The sequence below is a fragment of the Melozone crissalis genome, unplaced genomic scaffold, assembly GCF_028551555.1.
Source record: "Melozone crissalis strain CALT ecotype California unplaced genomic scaffold, PUWL_Pcris_2 ptg000056l_1, whole genome shotgun sequence".
Taxonomy (NCBI): Eukaryota; Metazoa; Chordata; class Aves; order Passeriformes; family Passerellidae; genus Melozone; species Melozone crissalis.
In genome coordinates this window covers 7635030-7656625 of record NW_026535834.1, presented here as the reverse complement: position 1 = coordinate 7656625, position 21596 = coordinate 7635030, and the positions used below count along the sequence as shown (strand labels likewise).

Below are 21596 nucleotides of genomic sequence, written 5' to 3'. Positions count from 1 at the left end.
AAGGAAATAATATCAATGCCTATTTCAATACATCACCAAGAAAAGGTATTATCTGACTTAGAAATCCTTGTTCTGAGTTAGTTTCTGGTATTACAGATCCACTGGTTCTTACACAGCAGGAAAACTTTCCCAGGAAAGAACTGCATGCATCCAACCCTGCCAGAGCTGAGGCAGGTGTGAACACAACAGACACTGCAGCCTGGGGGTGCACAGGTACCCCCAGAGCATGGCAGAGAGCTCTGGGGAGGGAACAGGCTGGCTGTCACCCCAAAGGTGCCATCCCAGCTGGTGGGGTGGGCACCTTGTAATAACAATAAGCAACGAGGTCAGATCGGGGTAGAGAAGCTCAAAGGTGAACAGTTTTACAACCTGGAGGAGACAGGAAATACATGAAATGATACCAACATAAAAATGCTTCAGGTTGCAGTGAGAATTTACAGCCAGAGGACACAGCAGGGATCACCAGAACACAGCCCACTACTGATGCACAGCAGAGCTTGGTGCACCACAGCTGCACCATCAAATGACACAAACCCTTTATCAGATCCACTACCATGGCCACTCTTCCTCTCTCAGCACATTCCAGGGTAGCAGGTTGTGTTCCAGACACCCTCTGTGGGCTTCCTCTTCACAGAATTTACATTTTTTGCAAAAAAGTCACTTTTCATTGATCCCCAGAGGGACCAATGGGAGAAAACACGATGAGGTCACTGAATACTTCAGCTGCTGCAAACTTCTGGGCTTTGGTCTTGACTGGAGTGAAGGGGAGCTGAGCATCCAGCACTGGCTGTGGGAGGAGCAGAGTGGAGTCAGGGCTGGAGGAACACTTAAACCACAGAGCACTAAAGGACTCTGAGTTCCCCAAAAGCAGTTTTACAAGCTTATTTCCCAGGCATAAAATAAAAAGTGATTACATGTGGTCTGTGCTGAAGAAAGACACTCCTTACTCAAGTCAGTAATCTGTATTTTAAAGAGGATTTTTCACAAGAAAACCTACACCCAAATTCTATTAATTGTATTAAATGTGAAAGCTTTTGCACATCTGCTTTTCCCTGCTAGAATGTTACTTCCTGCTCTAAATGCTGAGGTGATTAAAAAAGATTTGGGGTAGACTTAAAAAATTCCAGGAAGAAAAAAAAAGGTTGTTAGTGACTATCTACAAAGAAATTTGTAAGGGACACAACCTAAAGGCTCAATCTGACAAGAATCAGACAAGGTCCTGCTACAAATGTCTGATTCATCCTACACTCATCATTGCAGCAAGGAACACCAGTGTGAGCCCAGCAAGGAGACAGCTGGAATGTGGTTTGTATTTAAAGTTACAGCAATTGGCTTGATAACATCTTTAAGAGTTTAATTTTCTCTGTGCAGCAACTGAGTCTGCAGCAAAGGTGAACAGTCCTGCAACATGCAGCTTGCCTTACTCAAATAAACTTGAAGGTCAACTTACCATATCAAAAGGATTTCTGTCAATGAGTGTCAAATCACTGCAGGAAACATCTGAAAAATAAGTATATAATTAAAAAAAAAAAAGTTAGTCTGATGCTGCCAAAGCTGAAAAAACAGTATTGCTTTCTGTATTTATTAAAAGAAGAAATCCAAACTCTAAACTGTATTTATTTCTTTATATTGGCTTTCTCTTTCACATATCCCTCAGAAACTGTACAGAGAAATCCAAGGGCACTGTTTGCTCATGTGCAATGTGTGTTTAAATCACACCAGCTAAGGGAGGTTTTTCTAACAGCACCCACAAATCAATCTGATTTTAAAGAATAATATTCAGATTAATATAAATTTTTAGGATAACAGAAGGCCCCAGCAATGGCACCCCTGCAGCTCTGAGAGAAGCACCTGGCTGGTGGATCTGTGGCTCTCCAGACTGAGCAGGGTTTGTCTCCTTCTCTGGGCTGCACATGGTGATGTCCTGTCCCTGCTCTGCAGCAGACAGTTCCATCTCTTCCATGCCATCCACTGCTTTGGATTCACTGCTAGAATCTCCCAGGACCTGAAAAACAGGGATTTTCTCTGTTCCCAGCCATGTCCTTGTTATGCCAGACCAAGTCCACACATCTCACCCACCGATTTTATGGGCAGTTCAGGAAAGATTTAACTCCAGCACTGAGCAAGGCACAGGCAGGCCCAGGCTCAGGGTGAAGGCTGTGACTCAAATCCCAAAAACCCTTTAAAGCCTAAAAATCCCTCTGACAGCAAAAGGGAAGTTCTTCCACAGGAAAGAAGGTTTTGAACTTCAAGTGTTATCTGGTGACTTTTCCTCCAGAAAAACCCATGAGGAGCACTGAAAGGTTTCCCCAGAGAGGAAAATCACCAACACTCATTTTAATAGAGAAAGGATGTAGTAAAAGCCATAAGAAAAAATTAGTAATCAGGATTAAAAAAAAAAAAAAATTATATGTAGGGGGATGGGAGGGGAAATGACTGCTGCAGTCATGCACAGATCCAAGCAGTGACAAATAAAATTTAAAGACTCCATTTCCAATGAAAGTTACTAAAGGATGATTGACTCCAAAGCACCGACTTTCCCTGGCAGCACAGCATCACCTGAATTAGAGGCCACATTCCTGCTCTTTTAAGGCTACTCAAACACAAACAATGTCACCAAGGCTTCAGACATTTCAGGACATGGATTTCTGACACTTGGATTAGCTCTTTTAACTAATTAAGGAGATTAAGAGCCCAATGCTCTGCTGTGGAGGATGCTCTGAGTGCTGTTGCTTTTATTCAGGGTCCATAAATGCATTTAATGCATTATTATATTACATTATTATTGTACTACTTATATTACATAATGCATTATTACACTTTAAATGCATTTTAAAAATCCCCACCAGAAAGCAGGAGGTGGTGAACATTGCTGGTCCAAGTGACAAGTGTCCCCCTGGAGCAGCCAGGACCTCCAAAGCACAGCTCTGAAGAGCAAGACAAGGTCCCCAGACTGCAGCAGTCCCCACCTTTGTCCACCCAGAGGTAAAAAGCACTGCCCTGAGGAATACACAAGATTGCTAAGTGAGGATTTGATCAGAAATCCAAGGGGCTGGGGTAATCAAAAGAATTTTTCCTTTGCTAGTAAAACCAGAATATTTAAAGCACATCCATGAACAATGCATGACTTACCTTATTTCCCTCTGCTGTGCCAGCAGCCAGACACATTTCTTCTGCAGCCACAGAAATGCTGGAAGGGAAACCAAAACATTTTAATCCTTCTCAATCATCTTCATCAATCACCTTCTGACTTGTCCAACTTATGCTACAATTTGTTCTGCAGTTTTGCTGCCTTGGTTGGCACTGCTGAGCTACATCAAACTCAAATTTCCTGGGCAAACAAACTTCTACCCCAGCAGCAAAATTACATTTGGGCAAAGCTCTTTAATATTTGCTTAAGGGAAGGAAAAGTCACAAGCACTTTGCAAACTTTATCACTGCCAAATGGAAAGGTAACATTTAATGGGTTTTAACATCATGTCTTTCAGTTCCAACTCTAAAATGATTTGTACAAGGTTAATTAAAAGCTGCTTTAACATTCCTACCTCTGTTCAAGACTTTCAGGGAGTTTATCCAGGGGGGGAGTTTGTTCAGTGGGAAGTTGCTCCATTTTCAGACTCTGGGCTGGGTGGAGTTTGAGGCCTGATGGGGTTTGTTTTGCAGGTGCATCCTCAGGCTTACAGAGAGGAGAAGAAAGCAGAGATCTCATGGATGATCTTTGATTTGCCAGTTTTCCAGGAGTCCTTGGAAACAAACCTGGAAAATGTATAAATATTTCATACATGTTTCATTCCTACAGCAGTTTCCAAAAACTGAAATGAACTGATCACATTACAATTCTAACCAGAGACACAATTGTTTTCTGCTTGCTGAATCATCTTATACAAATATTAGATGGAAATCTTACATCCACTTGCAAAGAGAAATTGAAATTATTAACTTCCATCTTTCAAATTAGGCCATTTTAATAGATTTTTAAAGACACAGATTCAGAACTGATGCTTGGAATAGATTCTCTGCTGGAGCTGGCTTAAATCCAGTGTTGCTCAAAGCTTTTCAGAAGTTCCCCCCTACTTAGAAGAGGGCACATGAAAAAAATTGTTAGTTTTGTCATGAGAAGAGAGATCTGCACCCAAAAAAGGGAATTTAAAATCAAATTATGTACTAGAAATGTGAGAGAAACAGAAGTACTGGAAATACAGGCTGCATATAGGTGTCAATAAGATAAAATGCTGGAAATGAAGTTATATTTTGAGCACCTGTTAAAAAACCTGAACTATTAAACAGCTTTTATAGCAAACTGGATTATGTTACAACCTTGTTAACCATGAGCACAGATTATGAGTGGACTTTATTTGCAGCTTTGAAGACAGCACTATGAGAAGTTTAATTAAAAAATAAAAATCCCAATTCCTGTCCTACAATTAGAGGATGTGAGCTGGCGTTGACTTTGCTGAAGAGGCTCATCAGCTGAATCTGGGAAAGCTCAGATTAGAATTTCATCATTAAATTTATGCTGGGAAAACATGAACCAGCTATTTCCCCTCTGCCTAAGCAGGGATTTCATGCTGCCATAACCACTCAAATCAGCACATTCATGTACCCCAGTTCACTTTGGAGCCCTGGTGTAATCAGGCACTGGGTGAAACAGTGTGTCCAGCCCTGGAGCTGCAGCCAGAACAAACAGCACAATTCCTCTCTATTTCAGAGACCTGATGAGGTCTCCAGGGTGAGAGAAGGATGAGAATCTTGTTTCGTGATCAGAAGGCTGGGTTTATTGATATATGATCTACAATACATTATAACTATACTAAAAAGAATAAGGAGAGAAGTTGCAGAGGCTGCTAACCTAAGAATAGCATAGAAAAGAATCTAAAAACAAGAGAGTTCTCTGTCCCTGTGTTCCAGAGAGCTTGCCCTGTGATTGGCCCTTAATTGTACACATGGAACATGACCCAATCACAGGTGCATCCTATTGCATTCCACAGCAGCTGATAATCATTGTTTACATTCTCTTTCTGGGGCCTCAGCTTCCCAGAAGATGAACAAGTCCCAAAGAAAGGATTTCTATGAAAAAATGTCTGTGACACCTCTCCCCAGTGAAATGGATTCAACCCTCTGCTACTTTTAGATCACAAAAATCACAATTAACCTTCACCTACCTGAAAAGTTTTTCACAGGGCTTTCAATCCTGAAGAATCCTGCTTCAAAAACCACTTTTTCTGTCTCTGTCAGCTTCTCAGCATCTCCCCCCTGCTTCATCCTGTCCCTCATGGCTGCTTTGACAGAGGCCAGGCGGCCCCGGGCAGCAGCTCTGGCAGCAGCTTCCAGCTTGGCCTTGGGCACTGCACCTGGCACTGCCTTCTTCTGCAACGACAGAAACCTGGCTCACACCTGCAGCTCTGCACAGGAGCAACTGCACAGGAACCTCTGCACAGGGGCTGCTGCCACAGACACAGCCAGGAGCAAAAGGTGGCTCAGAGGGGACCTTGTGGCTCTGCACAGCTCCTGCCAGGAGGGGACAGCCAGGGGGGATTCAGGCTCTGCTCCCAGGAACAGGGACAGGAGCAGAGGAACTGGATGAATTTGTACCAGAGGAGGTTTGGATTAGATATCAGGAGAAATATTTTCACTGGAAGGGTTGTCCAGCCCTGGCACAGCTGCCCAGGGAAGGGTGGAGTCTCCATCCCTGGAGGGGTTTAAAATCCATGTCATGTGGCACTTAGGGACACTGGTGGTGGCATTGTCACTGCTGGGGGAATGGTTAAATTTGGTGACTTTTCCAACCTCAACAATTCTATAATTTGATGCATCAAGGCCTCTGCCCATGCCCAGCCCTTCTTGGGCTGCCATCCAGTTGTCATCACAGACTTACCTTAGCAGCATCAATAATTTTTTTTCAAATGAATCTGCAGTTCAAAAACCCTCAATAAAACTTTTTTCCTGATAAATTCAGTAAGATTTTGGAAGCACTGGGATGCAGGGACTCCTAGTGGCAGGGACACAGTGTAACCACAGGACAGACTCCAGGCAGTCAGTGAAGCCTCTCTTGGCATTCAGTTTTCCAAGGGAAGTTTTGTTTTGCACCACCTGAAGAGTTCTGGTATTTATGGGCAGCCCCCACAGACCACATCCCCTCTGTTTTCCCTTGCCTGGAATTTCTTATCCATCTTCACCTCAATTGTATAATTAGTTAAGCAGTCTCAAGGAACTTAAAAGTTTAGGTAATGCAAATACAACTTGATATTCAGAAGCAATTCTATATTTCAAACCAAAGAGTAGATAAAACAACTCACATTACAGCTAGTTTTGCAATAAGCACTGACTTATTTTGGAGAGTGTCAGATCCATTTGTGCTTAGAGAAGCAGCAGTTTAAAGCCACCCATGGTGTTGGCTTAATGAGACACCATTACAATGGAGCACTCCCTGCTCCAAACTGGCACTCACTCCCAAATTCCTGGGTGGTTTACTTCCCAGTTATGTCAGTGGCCCAGATAAATTGTTTTACATCTGAAGAGTAAGTTTATATCCTAAATTTAAGAGATTTGTCTTACTAGCACAGAATCCAATGACTCCAAAAATAATTGTGAATTCTTAGTTCTAATCTTAGCAGCCAAAAGAGGTAACTGGGACTAAACCCACCAAATAATACAAGAGAGGTGAGGGAGAAGGGTGCACCCTGAGAGGAATTTCACTTAATATTCAATGTATCTAAAGAAGCCATGCAAGATGTGCTTTAGGGGCACATTCATACCTTGACAACTGCTTTGCTTGGGACATCAAGTGGCTGCCACTCATTGCCTTGGAGCTTCACCAGATTATCAAATTTTTTATTCACATCTTCAATCTGTTGGTCACATTTAAGGAAAGCAAAAGAATACACTGTAAAATAACCTTTATTCAAACAAGCACAGTCTTCCATCCTGCAGGAAACAGCTCTCAAATACTTCTGAAGAAACAGGTCAAACTTTTATACTTTCTGCAGAGAAGTCAAAAGCTGTGACTAGGACCAAAACCTGTGACTAGGACCATAACAAGTCCATCTCTGCATTTAATTTAATTACTTACAAACTCCTTTGTTGAAAGCTCTTTTGGTAATTCAGATTATATTTCATTGTGAAACTAAAGAAAGCATCAACAGAGGAAAAGAGATGAAGGTTTTCTACCACCTAAGCTCAGCTCTAAATAGAGTTATTGTAATTTCTGCATTATTCTCATACTGAAGCATGGGACCCCTACTTTCCAGGTGAGCTTCAGGAATTCTCCAAAAACTTGGTAGACATTGTGACTGTATCCTCACTCCAAAACAGAATAAAATTTGGCCCAACATAATTATTCCAGAGACAGACAAGGCACACAGCCCAAAAACAACACAGAACTGGTAAATGAATTATAACTCATAGTATCCCAACTGCAACTATTCATTGTCACAAAGTGTTAAAACAAGAACCTGCATTTTTTACATTAAAGATAAAAAATAAAACCTGAATATTAAAAAAAAAAAAAAATCAATACTTGGTTCATAAATAACTCCATCAATTTTATCCTACTAAGTTAACATGCAAGTACATACCTGAAAATTGACCATATCCCAAAATCCATCCAGGTCTGTACATGTTGTTTCTTTTTCACCTCGTTTAAATTCACAATTATCAACCAGTCCTTCAAACTGTTTGAACCTTTCTCCTATGAGCAGCCTTGTCTGACCAACTGTGGAGCGAATCAGGTCTTTAGCTGGCAGCAAGAAGAAGAAAAACACAGGATATCTTGGATAAATAAGTGTTTGAGGAGCCTGGAATTTGTTGTCGCACCTATTGCAAACCTGCAATTCAATTCAGATGGAGCTTTCCTGCCCACTGAAATGCTCTGAAGTTGCTTCTCTCAAAAACAAATTTCTCTCTCAAGTGTTAAAGATAAGCATTACTGGAATCACCTGTATTTTTCCCAGATAAGGACACTTATTCCACGTTAAAAATTAATCTTATTTTTTAAAACCAGCTTGGTTAAAGTTCCTACATTTAAATACTGACTGGCAATAGAACAATTATTTTGATGAGCACTTTGTTCACTTTATCAATCACCATCACTGCAAGTGCTACACAAATTTTAGGAATAGGAGATTTTGTACCTTGAGGCAGATCCAACTCTAAACTTTCTCTAGTACAGCTTTGCAGATTATTTTTTGCTATTTTGCAAACATCACATACATGTCCTTCTCTCTGTCCCATTCAGCTCCCAGAACCCTTCTGGTGCCCACTGCAGCTCACTCTTACCATCCTCTGGGATGTCCAGCTCAAGGTTTCCTTCCCACTGCAGGCACTGGGACAGCAGCCTCTCTGTCTCAGCTCGAAGAATGTTTCTGAAAATACAAGAATAAAGAAAAAAATAAGGATTTGGAGAATTTCCTGACTTATGGTGCCTGTTAATAATATCCTTTTGCTCTCAGAGAACCCACAGCCTCTGAGCTGAAGATTAGATTGTTTTATTTTGTTGACTGGCTGAGGTGCAATTTTTTTTCTACCGCTTTGATCCTTATGATCCTTAGGAAAAGGTGTTGGTCTCCAGAATTTTACCTTCCTTGCACTTAGGAGCAAGGCAAACAGGTACAAAAGGTACCTTTTGTACCTTAAGGTATAAAAAGGAAAGCAGGAATATCTGCCTACTCAGGTAAGAGCTGGCAGACACCAATCAGCATTAAATTAAGCTGATCTTTACAAGAAGTCTCATTTTTCTTATTAAGAATCTTCAAATGGACATCAGGGAAGTGAAACAAGTGAAGCCAAACCTGAAATAGGGCACATCATGCTCCTGCTCTCTTGTATCATCTGACTTGACTGCAAGTGCTGTTGAGACAGGAGTTGTGCTGTTTGATCTCTGAGTGGAAGTGCTCTCATCTGATTCACCTGCTGAAAAGCATGAAAGGAATTTGTTCAGAATCTGGTGATAATTAAAAGCATCAGCATAAAATAAATGTGAACTTCCTACCTCCTCCTTTCAAACTTGTGCTCATTTGCTGTTCTTGAATGCCTTTAACAGAAGGTGAAGGCTGACTTTTTAAATTGGGCTTTTTAGTTTCACTGTATTTTTCAAATATTTTGCTGGAAACAAACAAAAGTACATTTAGTTAAGACACATTGAGAAAGTGACATCAAATATGGGCAAATTTCATAGAAATGCAGAGTTTAGAAGGCAAACCTCCACAGAATACTAAATAAATAAATAAATCAGTGCAGATGGATACAGGGCAGAGTCTTTCACAGTTGCTCCTCAAGCATGGACAGAATAATGGATTATATCCCTATCTGTTATATCATATGGATTATATCCCTATCTATCTGTTTTATCATATGGATTATATCCCTATCTGTTTTATTATATGGATTATATCCCTATGTGTTTTATTATATGGATTATATCCCTATCTGTTTTATTATATGGATTGTATCCCTATCTGTTATATTATATGGATTGTATCCCTATCTGTTATATTATATGGATTATATCCCTATCTGTTATATTATATGGATTGTATCCCTATCTGTTATATTATATGGATTATATCCCTATCTGTTATATTATATGGATTATATCCCTATCTGTTATATTATATGGATTATATCCCTATCTGTTATATTATATGGATTATATCCCTATCTGTTTTATCATATGGATTATATCCCTATCTGTTTTATCATATGGATTATATCCCTATCTGCTATATTATATGGATTATATCTCTATCTGTTATATCATATGGATTATATCCATATCTGTTATATTATATGGATTACATCCATATCTGTTATATTATATGGATTATATCTCTGTTATATTATATGGATTATACCCATATCTGTTATATTATATGGATTATATCTCTGTTATATTATATGGATTATACCCATATCTGTTATATTATATGGATTACATCCATATCTGTTATATTATATGGATTATATCTCTGTTATATTATATGGATTATACCCATATCTGTTATATTATATGGATTATATCTCTGTTATATTATATGGATTATACCCATATCTGTTATATTATATGGATTATATCTCTGTTATATTATATGGATTATACCCATATCTGTTATATTATATGGATTATATCTCTGTTATATTATATGGATTATACCCATATCTGTTATATTATATGGATTATATCTCTGTTATATTATATGGATTATACCCATATCTGTTATATTATATGGATTATATCTCTATCTGTTATATTATATGGATTATATCCATATCTGTTATTATATCCATATAAATTCACCCATTTCTGCTTTTGTGTTAAGTCCATATTTAAACAATGATAGAAACCATAAAGATCAGGTGTTACAACACCACAACACTTTGTTAAAGAGTGAATCTTTTTCTATAGAAAAATGATTTTTTGCATCCCCACAGACGTTCACTTGCATTTTATGCCCCAATAGAAGGAAGATTCTTACATTGGAGATTTTGAAAAATTCCAGACAGCACTGGGTGTCAAAAAAGCATTTGCCCTTGAAGGAGACATGGGTGTCACAGTGTAGGTTGCCAATCCACTCAGAGGCTGAAACACAAAGTTTTGAGGAGCAAAGGAGCGTGTTCTGGGTCTCCTTGGAGAAAAATTGGTGTTTTCCACTGAGGTTTGTTCTTGCTGAAGTTCTACTGGCATTGAGTGCTTGGAATCAGCAGCAGAACTTTTCAGCTCTGGTTCCACTCCAACATTTGTCTCCACTTCATGTTCAGAAGAAATTATCTGTAACAGCATAGATAGACAAATCAAATCATCAAATCATGTGTTTGCAATAGGCATGGGCTGAATTATAACAGGAGTGTCTGAAAGCCACCAGGAAGGGAACAGCTTAAGGTAAATCAGCTCCTAAACCAGCACATCTGGACAGAAGTGATGAGTTACCAACAAGTCCAACCATTTTGGACTGCAAATAATTCTAGAGACACAAGTAACACTTCACTACAAAGAGTGCAACAATCCACTCCAGGGACTAAAACAGAACCCCTTACCAACCAAAACAATAATTAAAATTGACAAATGCTTGCTCCCTCTGCTAGAAATAAAAGCTTTAAGGTGATAAAATCCTCAAAAGCAGAATTACTGGCTCCAAATCCAACTAGGACTGCTGAATAACCATAGTTCATGCACATACTCCAATCCAAAGACTGAAAAACAAACTGGAAAAGCTGATCGCTGAGGAATGCAACCCAAGTGCAGTTAGCACCACAGAATGTCATTAAAAGAGGAAAACCAAATTAAACAATAATTCACATTCTTATGAGATGAGTGACCAGACAGTCACACAGAACACATTTCTGAGCTACCCAATTGAGATTGTTAGCTCAAGCCAGCCAGAAAAACTTTGGGTGTTTCTCAAGAAAATATGCATCTTCAACCCACTGAAAGTCTTGTAATACTTCAGTCACCTCTGCTAGGAATGTAAACCTTGAATTTTGCTTTTAGCCAACCTTTCCAATGAGCTGCCTGTGGTTACCAACTGGCAGGGACTCTGCCTGTGAAGAGGTGCTTGTCCAAGGCAGAGAAAAGTGCTCTCACCTCCTGTTTGGGTGTGGTTGCACAATCTCAAACACTCTAGAGCACAGCTCAGTTACAGGAACAAGGTGGAGATGGGAGGGGTGAGAGAGGGAAGAGTGGAGCAAAAGAAGGAAAATATCATGGAGAGCTGTTGCACAGAAATGCATAAAAAATTCTGGAAGTGATGACACCAAGAACCACAATGATTGCCTTCAGCTGTAAATCATGCAGAGAACAGTGTTCTACTCTGCAGAGAACAGCATTTCCAGCTTTGTTTTTTGGTGGTTCAAAACCTAAAATTTAGGTTTTTATTAAAACCCTAAATTTTAAAATGTGTTTATTTCTTAGCTTCTAGAGTCTCATATTGTTACCTGAGCAGGAAAAGGATCCATTCAGAAAACACTTCAAAAATTTACAGCTGCTAGATTAAACCAGCAATTTTTTTTGACTAGTGAAAACATCAGATATGCCATGCAAGAACTTTTTGTCTATTTTAAATCATTGTCCAGATCCTGATTAGTAATCAGATAATTTATCATCCATGGTGGGGTTCTTGGGGTTGTCCTGTGAGGGGCCAGCAGTTGGACTGGGATGATCCTCGTGGGTCTCCTCCAAGCCACAGCATTCTGTGATTCTATATGAGCACTAAATTTGATCTTAATTTTTAAAATATGGCAGTATAAATACACGCAAGTCCTTCCCAAATTCGAGCTTATTACTGAAATTACTGCTTTTATGTTTGAGCACTTCAGCTACAATGACACAGTTATTGGCTCTTAAATGAGTTTTACTGCTTTTCCATTTCAACTATTACATGACCTACCTTTATGGGTTCAGGTTTTACGGCTTGCTTCTGCTTTCCTGCTGTGTTTGCTGCCTTTCTCTGTGACTGGTTACCTACAAAAAGAGACACTCCCAGAGGTCAAAAAGGCATCTGATTCATGCAATCTTTCACCAAAACACTGCCATAAAAATCCAGTTGTTAAAGATAGGGATAGACTGTTTTATTTCTTGGGTGGGAGGTGGCTACAGGGAAGAAATAGCATTGCAAAAGTTCATTCAAAAGAAAGCCTGGCCTAGGATTTAACAGACTAGTAACAAATGTATCACCAAGAAAACAAACTCATTAAGCCATCAATCTTTACATCTTGCCATACAGTACAAATAAAAGTCACCTTATTTCCTAAAAGGTTAGAGAGAGAGTGTCAAGCCAATTTGAGTTTAGATTTTTAATTTCTATATGGCTTAGGAATTCTGTTGGTGAACTGAATTCCAGTAAACAGGCAAACACAGACAGAGACAAACTCCTCACCTGAAGAACAAAGGCTCTCATCTCTTCCAGAGATGCTCCTGCTCACACATTTAATAATTATATGGTCATAAACAGCCAAAGTGCCAATCTCTAGCAGTGCTGGCTTTGTTCTTTGAGTTTGTAATTACCATGTGGGCATGGATGCTCCACACTGATGGGTTTTGTGGGAAGTGTTGGTTTCAACACGTTGATGTGGAGCTCCAGACAAGAGTCCGGGTGATGCAGCACTCAGGCCTTTTCTTAGCTGATAATTTGGCATGATCTAAATGCAGTCTAAGGTACAGCTGAGCTCCACAGCTCTGCCTCACTCACCAGCAGCAGCAGCAGTTGGTTTCAGCACCTGCCTGGCTGCAGCAGCAGCTGCTCTGGTGACTCTCACACTTGGGGCTGTCTGGGCTGCAGGCTGCGACACTGCAAGAGAGATTAACCCAGAGATTCCAAGTTTAATGAGGAGCTGCACTCAAGTAATAACAAAGTTTCCATTTTGCAGAAATCAGAGGAATGCAGCAGCAGTTATCAGTTGCAGGGGTTTGTCTGAATGAGCAGGGTTGAGTCAGATCAGGGCACAGCCTGGCCCTGGCATGCAGGCAATGCACTGGGGGATCCTGACTGGAGGTGCTTTTACTGCACAGCTCCATCTGTGTGCGTGTTTGATGCCATGCACAAACTCCTTTATCATAACATTAATAATTACTCCTTTATCATAACATTAATAAGGAATGCTCCCCACAGCTCCCTGCAAGCAGAGTCAAGGCCCTCCCTGTTTTACAGATGAAGTTTTTTTAGATTAATATCTTTGCCATGGTTATTTGCACAGCTGGAAGCTAAAGCAAACCATTGGTGTAACAAAGTGATGCCCTGGCCATTATATGAAAGATTTCCAAGGTTAGAATTTAATGCAATCTAACAAAGTACTCTTAAGACTAATTTGCTCTGAAATATTTTATAAAACATGACAAGTTCATGCACTGTATCACCCATCATCATCATCATTTTCATCTTTGTATTTTAGCACTGTTTCTAACAGGCTTTTAAAATGACAGCACTTTCCTGCACAGACAAATTTCATGGGAGCTCTTTATTCCATTCCCTGCCTGTCTGAAATCCCCACTTGGTTACTGTTCATGCTATTCCTGTCTTTATTGTCAAGCTGTGATTCTATACAAGCTAGAATGAAAAGATGGGAAAAAAAATCACTGGGTAAATAATTACAACATTGGATTTATCAAACATTCACTTCCCAAACATTTTTATATTGGTGTTTCAAAGAATCACAGAATGGTTTGGGTTGGAAGGGACCTTAAGGATCACTTCATTCCAACCTCTCTGCCATGGACAGGGAAGTTTAAGTACATATAATGCATATCCTTGATTCAGTACAAAAGAAATAATCAATTTCAGAAAGAAATAATCAATGGATGACCATTTTGCAAAAATTAAATATTTTAATTGTTATATCAAACACTAATAATACATCTTTTCAGTATTCACCAAGGGCACTACTGAAATTAAATAAAGGTCTGCAGCTTGCTGACTTGATTAGATTAATGATGTGAAAGTCATTTCACTCTGAATTACTGAATATCTTGCATTAACACCCACATTCCACATGACTTGGTTGTATCCACTTAAGGATCTCACTGAGCTATGAAGAAGAGTTTCTGATCCAAGGCAATCAAATCCCTTAAAGGTGGCACAGGTTGTTTATTTTTAATTGCTGTTTTCTTAAGAAATACCTGTAATTGTGGCACAGAGTGAGACACTACCTGTGACATCCTTCCTGAGGCAAACCTCAGTGAGCTCCAGGAGCTGAGGCATCTGCCAGTTGTGCAATTTGCCTACTGACCTGCTTCTTTTCCCTCTCCCAGGGGCAATAATCAGGAACCAGGACTGTCAGGACCCTGCATTCCATTTCCCCAGCCTATGGAGGCAACAAGCTCCTGTGAGCCCTGGAGCCACACACTTGGTAATCCACCAGCTGCTGCCCTTGGTAGGAATGGCCATCTTAAACCTCCTCCTTCCTTCCTACACCCAAAAATGTGCTGTGGATCTTTCCCCCCAAAATACCCAACTTTCAGGTTCAGCTGTATTTCCATACCTTTCTCTTTTTCAGCCACTTTGGCTGTACTCATCTGTTTATGTCCTGCCTGTGTAGAGTGTACACTCTGCCCATGGGCACTGACCTAGGAGAAAACAAGTTTTTTGTGAAGTATCAGATTTCCAGAAAATCAGCAGCCCAATTTCTTTCCTCATCCACCCATCCATCCTAGATTACAGTAAAGAAAAAGGTCAAATAATTGGGCACAGGGGACTTTAAAAAGTAGAGAGACATTAAGGATAACTTAAAATAGATTGGTTTAGGGATATGTTATTGTGCATTATCCAAATAGTTAATAAACTGTCAGAAAAAGATTTAAGAAACAGTTTAAATATCCTGGAAAACCTGTGCTCTTTTCTTCTTGTACTGATCTAATCAAACTTGTAAAGATACTACCCTGAGTCTGAAATTTCATCCCTTTCTCTAAATTTATTCACTGAAGTTACAGATACATAAAAAACAAACCGTAGAGGACTTAGGTGCAGTTGGTATCATGGTTTTTCCTTCTTGGAGCTTGGCTTTTGACCGAGTAATCCTTCCAGAGAAAGCAGGAGCTGCCTGGAAACATCCCCAAGGAAATGAGAGTTAATAAACTCCTTTTTCCCTTTGTCACTGAGACTGAGCAAGAAGCATAAATGTGAAAAACAAGATGTCTGTGCAAAATGGATCGAGTGTGAAAGCTTTCAAAGCTGAATTGACTAAATATGAACAAGTTACTGGTTCTAAAATCACACAGCTCTTTCATTTGTGGATGAATCATTCCAATTTTTGAACTGAACATAATCACAAATACAAAAACCCACATATCATTAGTACTATTTCCAGCTTTGTTTAGAATAGAGAACGAGCCAAATTACTCCCTGATCATAACATTAATAAAGCATTTGCAAAATAAGCAGTTGATTTGAAATAACACACACATCTTGTACAAAAACATCAATTTAAACGGCGTACACAGATGCAATTCATTGAGATATGAAATATTTTCTCATTGTTACCTTCTCTCTTGGCTTTGCCACTGCAGGTTCCTCAGCAGCAAGGAAGCCAGGTGCAGCTGGTCTGTAGAGGCCAACCTTGAACACCCCTTTCTTGGCTCTCTCCCTCTGCTCCTGCAGTTTGCGAAGCTCCTTCTCCTCCTTGTAGCGCTGCAGCATCTCCCTGCGCTCGTTCATCCCCCTGGTGCCTGCACTTGGGGCTGCCCCTGCAGCACACATGCAGCAAAGATGGGTTAGAAAATCATGAAGGTGATTTTGGAGCCAACAAGAAGTCAGAAATTTCCAATAAACTTTGCCAAGCTAGAAGAGGAACTGACTGGAATCTCTAAATTGTTTTAACCCTTCTCACTAAAAGGGAATTCAATGGTAAATTTCAGCTTACAAATAGAATTCCCCAAATATCCACCTGAGGATTACTAGAAACTCACTCCCATTTCACAGGCTTGCAAGGTCACTGGTGTGAAAATTAACACCTCATCTTCTTATTTGGTTTATTTGTATCAGTTTCTCTATTCAAACACTTGCAAGGTCATTGAAAATTCAGCTTTAGACACCAAAGTCTGACTCAGGCTGAGAATAAATGAGGCAGAAGTTATATGCAAGAATAAAACCTTAAGATGTTGGTTAACTTGAATTATGTCTACCTGAAAAATTAATATCCACTTAAAGTTGAAATTTAGGAAAGATAATCAAGACAAATTTATTAAATTTCCTATTTGATAATATTACATACAGACTGAACTCCTACTACTATCCTCCAATAATCTTCTGTTATCAAAATACTAAAGGTGAAAGTATTTCTAAAAACTTGTTCACATTTTTAAATATTAACTTAATTTCTTAGACCACAAGCATCCAGGAGAGCCAGAGGGCAGAATTCAGCATATATGCAGGCTCTGTTTTCTGAGAGGAAAATAAGTTGTCCAAAACCAGCTATTTTCAAAATGCAATCACATAATGCATTTATCCATTAATAATTTTATATATAATATAAAATTGCCCATTGCTAAGCATACTTTAATTACATGACAGGCATGTGTATTAGATGGTATTTTAGATTGGAGCTTTTCTCATCTTAAAGGACAAAGCAATCATAAATGCACTTCTATTGAATATTAATAACAAAATGCATTCTTCCTTCAGCTGCTGCAGACAAACCACAGCAAAGCTTCACTCACACCACAAAGGTACAGCTGTATTAAGATTTTATTGTCTTGATTTTAACACTTGGAAAGGCTGACAGGGTTTTAAATCTTCAACTTTTTTGTCAAATTGAAATGTTGACTGTTATTAGGTTTCTGTGATAACGCTACTAAACCTACTTATAATTTTTAACACTTAAAAAAAAAAATCTATAGCAATTCTTTACTTACTCTGTTTCCCATTGCTGCTCTCTTGAGAGCACAAGTCCCTGGTTTCCTTGAGCTCAGAAATTCCCCTGTCCTTGGAGAGCTGAACATTGACATCTGCCAGCCCCAGCTGGCGGCCCTTTTCGAAGAGCTTGTGCCTGTTCTCCTTCTGGAGGATGGATTTCCTGCGGGCAAGCTTGGTCCTGAGGGCTTCTGTACTCAAATCCTTCTTGTATCTACTGGCAAACTGGGAAGCAGCAGCCATCCTGATGACCTTGGACAGCAAGCAAAACACTGTCATGATTTGTTTTCCAATTTTGTTAATGTTATGAGCAAAGCCCTGAATTCTTTATTTCTGTACATGACCAGAGAAAACTCAAATGACAATTTCAGCAATGACTCTTTCAGCAATTTCTCATTATTTTTATTCATTCCAGGGACCAGTTTGGGTGTCGAGTGTCACCAAGTCTGGCACAGAATTAGGAGGGGACACTGCCCCCATGGCTGGGAAGCCTGAGCCCTTCACATGAAATACTAAGCACCAGGAATGCCCCTGCTTGCTTGGGGGACATCAGCCAGCCCCAGCCTGCCTAAGCTGCTCCAAGTAACAACTATGAAGAGAGCAAAACATTCAAGTTAATGGAAACAAGTCTTTATTAAGTAATTTTTAATATCAGAAAAATAAAACTCTTATAATTCTCTTTACAACAAATATATAATATCAGTGCTTTGGCCATCATAATTTAAAGGCCCTTTATCATAAAATATATAGTTTTTAAACTTTACCAAAATTGAATTTATAATCCCTATGACCTCCCTACATAGAAAGCTGGGCTGCTTTCTCCACAGCTGTTTTCCATATTAAGGAGATGAGCAAGTAAATGACAGGGCTGTAGGACAATACTTGGAAGCAACATTCCATTTAGATTAGACCTATCTGATAGCAAGGAATTTTGCCATCAGAACCAGGATGTTCCCAGGATGTAACTGCAATAAAGAGTTCTTATTTCAAGCAGAATTTTTCCCATCTTTTTTAACTTTAGGAAGCCTTAAGCCAATTGCCAGCTGGTTTGCCCTTGCTGTGCTCACAGTACCTAAAGGGGCTCCAGGAGAGGTGCAAAGGGTTTGGAATGACAGGACAAGGGAGAATGGATGTAAACAGACCAAGGGCAGGGTTAGATGGGATATTGGGAAGAAATTCTTCTCTGTGAAGGTGGTGAGGCCCTGGCACAGGGTGCCCAGAGATGCTGCTGTAGCTGCCCCATCCCTGGAAGTGTTCCAGGCCAGGTTGGATGGGCTTTGGAGTACCTGGGATAGTGGGAGGTGTCCCTGCCCATGGCAGGGGATGGGAACAAGATGGGCTTTAATGTCCCTTCCTACCCAAACCTCTCTGGGATTCTGTAATCCCCTGCACCCCACTGAAACCTGGCTTGTCAAGCGTTTTCCACCTCAGCCATGACACATCTCATCTCCCACCACTTACAGAAAACAGCTTCACAGCAAGCAGTAAAGTAAGGTTTTACAGTAAGGGTGACAGAGCTACACTATGTGCTGTGTTCACAGGGCTCTGAGGATGAGGGAAGAGATGAGGATCTGACTCCATGTTTCAGAAGGCTTGATTTCTTATTTTATGATATATATTATATTAAAACTGTACTAAAAGAATAGAAGAAAAGGTTTTCATCAGAAGGCTGGCTAAGAATAGAATCTGAAATAATCATAACAAAAGCTTCTGTCTCAGACAGTCTGAGCCAGCTGACTGTGATTGGCCATTAATTAGAAACATCCACATGAGACCTATCACAGATGCACCTGTTGCATTCCACAGCAGCAGATAATCATTGTTTACATTTTGTTCCTGAGGCCTCTCAGCTTCTCAGGAGAAAAAATCCTAAGGAAAGGATTTTCCATAAAGATGTCTGCAACAAAACTAAACACCCAACAGTTATTAACTCATTGGCAATTGAGTCATTTACTGAAGCTCTCCATTTCAGGACAGCATGCTCTGGTCAAACTGAAGGAACCTCAGTGAACTGAACAGCCTTGACAGTGGTTAAACAGGATTTCTTAAAGTCCATCTCCTCCCCATCTGTGCGCCACCAAAGGCCAAAAACTCAACCAGCAGCCTAGCTGGAAAACCCAAATGTTATAAGAAAAAAAGCAGCAAAATAGAAATAATGCAGAAATAAAGTGGATTTATTTATGGGAAAAGCAGTCAAGGAGAGAAGCTGAGCTGTTGGAAGAAGGAATTCAGCCCAAGCCTGTTCAGATGCCATCAGTGGCAGCTCCCTGTTCCCCACCCCATGGAAGTGTTCATGGAGGGAGAACTTGCACAGCACCAACAGCACCTGCACAACCCCCTGGAACTGCTTAGAACAGAAACCAAAAATTGCCTGGACAGAAACCAAAATCAGTGCATTGTGCTCCTTTTTTTCAGGAGAGAAAAACATTCAGTGGAAGTTTGAAAGCAAAGGGGAATAAAAAAATCAAAACCCAAATCAGGGGCTGGATCTCCTCCACACAATCCTGGAAGAGCTGCTCCACACCAGCACCACCTGAATTGTGAATATCTTGGGCTTCACCCTGCATCTTGCATTCCATCTTTCAGAAACTGATTAAAAATACCAATTAATGATGAGTGCAAAAAACTCCACTGCAGTTCATAGGTCATATTTGCCCTGCTTTACGTTTAAGTGATTAAGGGAGGTTAATTAATGAGCATCTCCAATAATCATATTTGAACTGATCCTGCTAGTAATTACAGAATTGTTAGTAATTCCATGGCATTACAGAAAGCCATAAAGAAAACAGTGGGAATACATCTCTACTATCTGTCTCCTAGAAGCAGCAGCCTTTTGAGCCCAGTGGATGATAAATATTCCTCAAAACTGCAATTTAGTCTCTACAGTCATCCTTTCTCAGGACAAAGTTCCTAAATTTACCCTTTAAGAACAGCAAAGTTACCAGTGATTTCTGTGGGCTCATTAAAAATGGATGTCATGCTCAATATCCCAAAGATGTGTTCAAAACAAAAATACCTGTCTGCTCTTCTTCTCAGGTTTCTGTTCCCGTGGAGTATCTTGCCCAAACAGGAGCCTAGAAGATGAATTGGTATTTAAATTGACATAAATTCAAGTAAAGACTCTTAGCAAGAAGGGACAGAGAGTTTACACAAAGAATGTGTGACTGGCTAACATATAGTACCAAAAATTCAAGCTGATCATTAATTTTGATAAATAGCAGCAGAGGAAAAGAGACAGCTTTGACCAATAAGAAGAACAAAAGAGCAATGTGAGCATGAAAACATTTAGGGGCTCTTTTAGGCTGACTAGTGAGAAAACAGAGCAGGACATGACCATGAGCAAGAAAGGAACAGAGGGCTTGTGACTCCTTGTGACAAAGGACTGTGAACAGAATCCTTGTGACAAAGGATTTGTGACTGGCTAACGTACACTACCAAAACTTAAAACCGATAATTTATTTCCATAAATAACAACAAAGGAAAAGAGACACTTTTGACCAACAACAAGAACCAAAGAACAACACGAACATGAAAACATTTTAGGCTGAACAGTGAGAAAACAGAGCAGGAAGAGCAAGTATCGCTATTTTTAAAGCAGCGTCCTGGGTTGACTATATGATGCTTTATCCCCAGTTGTCTCGTTCTGTTTTATGCTGAATAGTAAGTTTTGCACCTCTAAGACGTGTTCCAGAGAGTGAAGGGGGGGAGAGAAGAAGCAGCAGTTTGTTTTCATACACTGCGCTCCTCCTCTGCATTCCTGCTGCTGACTGTGTTGTCTGCGGATGGACAGACAGTGGGACAGAGCTCTCTTTTGCTTTTAGTTAGTTTAGCTAGCTGAAGCAAGAAAGTTCCCTAGACTGTAGTTTTTTCCCTTTTTCTTTAGATTTCTTGAAACCTGCTCTGGACTGAACACCCAGGGGAGCACCGGCACCCACCCAGGGCCGGGCCTGCGACATTGCCAGCACTGAACAAACTGAGCAGAGACCGAGGGAGCTCAGCTGCAACCTGGGCAGAGGGCTTTTCTCAGTTTGCCATCTCTTTTAGAGCAGCAAAGAGTTTTATTGTTTAATAAACTTTTTTTTCCCCACTTTTCTTCAAAAAAGTAGTTTCTCCCGGATCGGTGAAGGGGAGGGGCCGATTGAACCTGCTTTCCTACAAAAACCCCTTTAAAAATCCTCTCCCAAATTTGCTCTGAGTCAAAACAAATACAAGCGGGTACAGACTGAGTAAAACGTGAACTCAACGGTTCCGAGCCGGGCCCCGGGG

General features: G+C 40.1%; 1 protein-coding gene across 1 annotated transcript; it reads right to left on the bottom strand.

Annotated features, from left to right (window-relative positions):
• Positions 1-664: 664 nt before the first annotated feature.
• On the bottom strand, positions 665-20400 carry DLGAP5 (DLG associated protein 5). Its single transcript, XM_054286851.1, has 19 exons — positions 20347-20400; positions 17333-17582; positions 15956-16165; positions 15430-15524; positions 14965-15049; positions 13179-13277; positions 12378-12451; positions 10470-10762; positions 8987-9099; positions 8787-8907; positions 8275-8360; positions 7575-7735; positions 6756-6848; positions 5163-5367; positions 3546-3756; positions 3133-3190; positions 1852-2005; positions 1451-1500; positions 665-787 (listed from the first exon to the last, which is right to left on the bottom strand). Exons 2-19 carry the CDS (start codon positions 17571-17573, stop codon positions 665-667), a joined length of 2472 nt encoding a protein of 823 aa, XP_054142826.1. The 5' UTR covers positions 17574-17582; positions 20347-20400.
• Positions 20401-21596: the final 1196 nt, after the last annotated feature.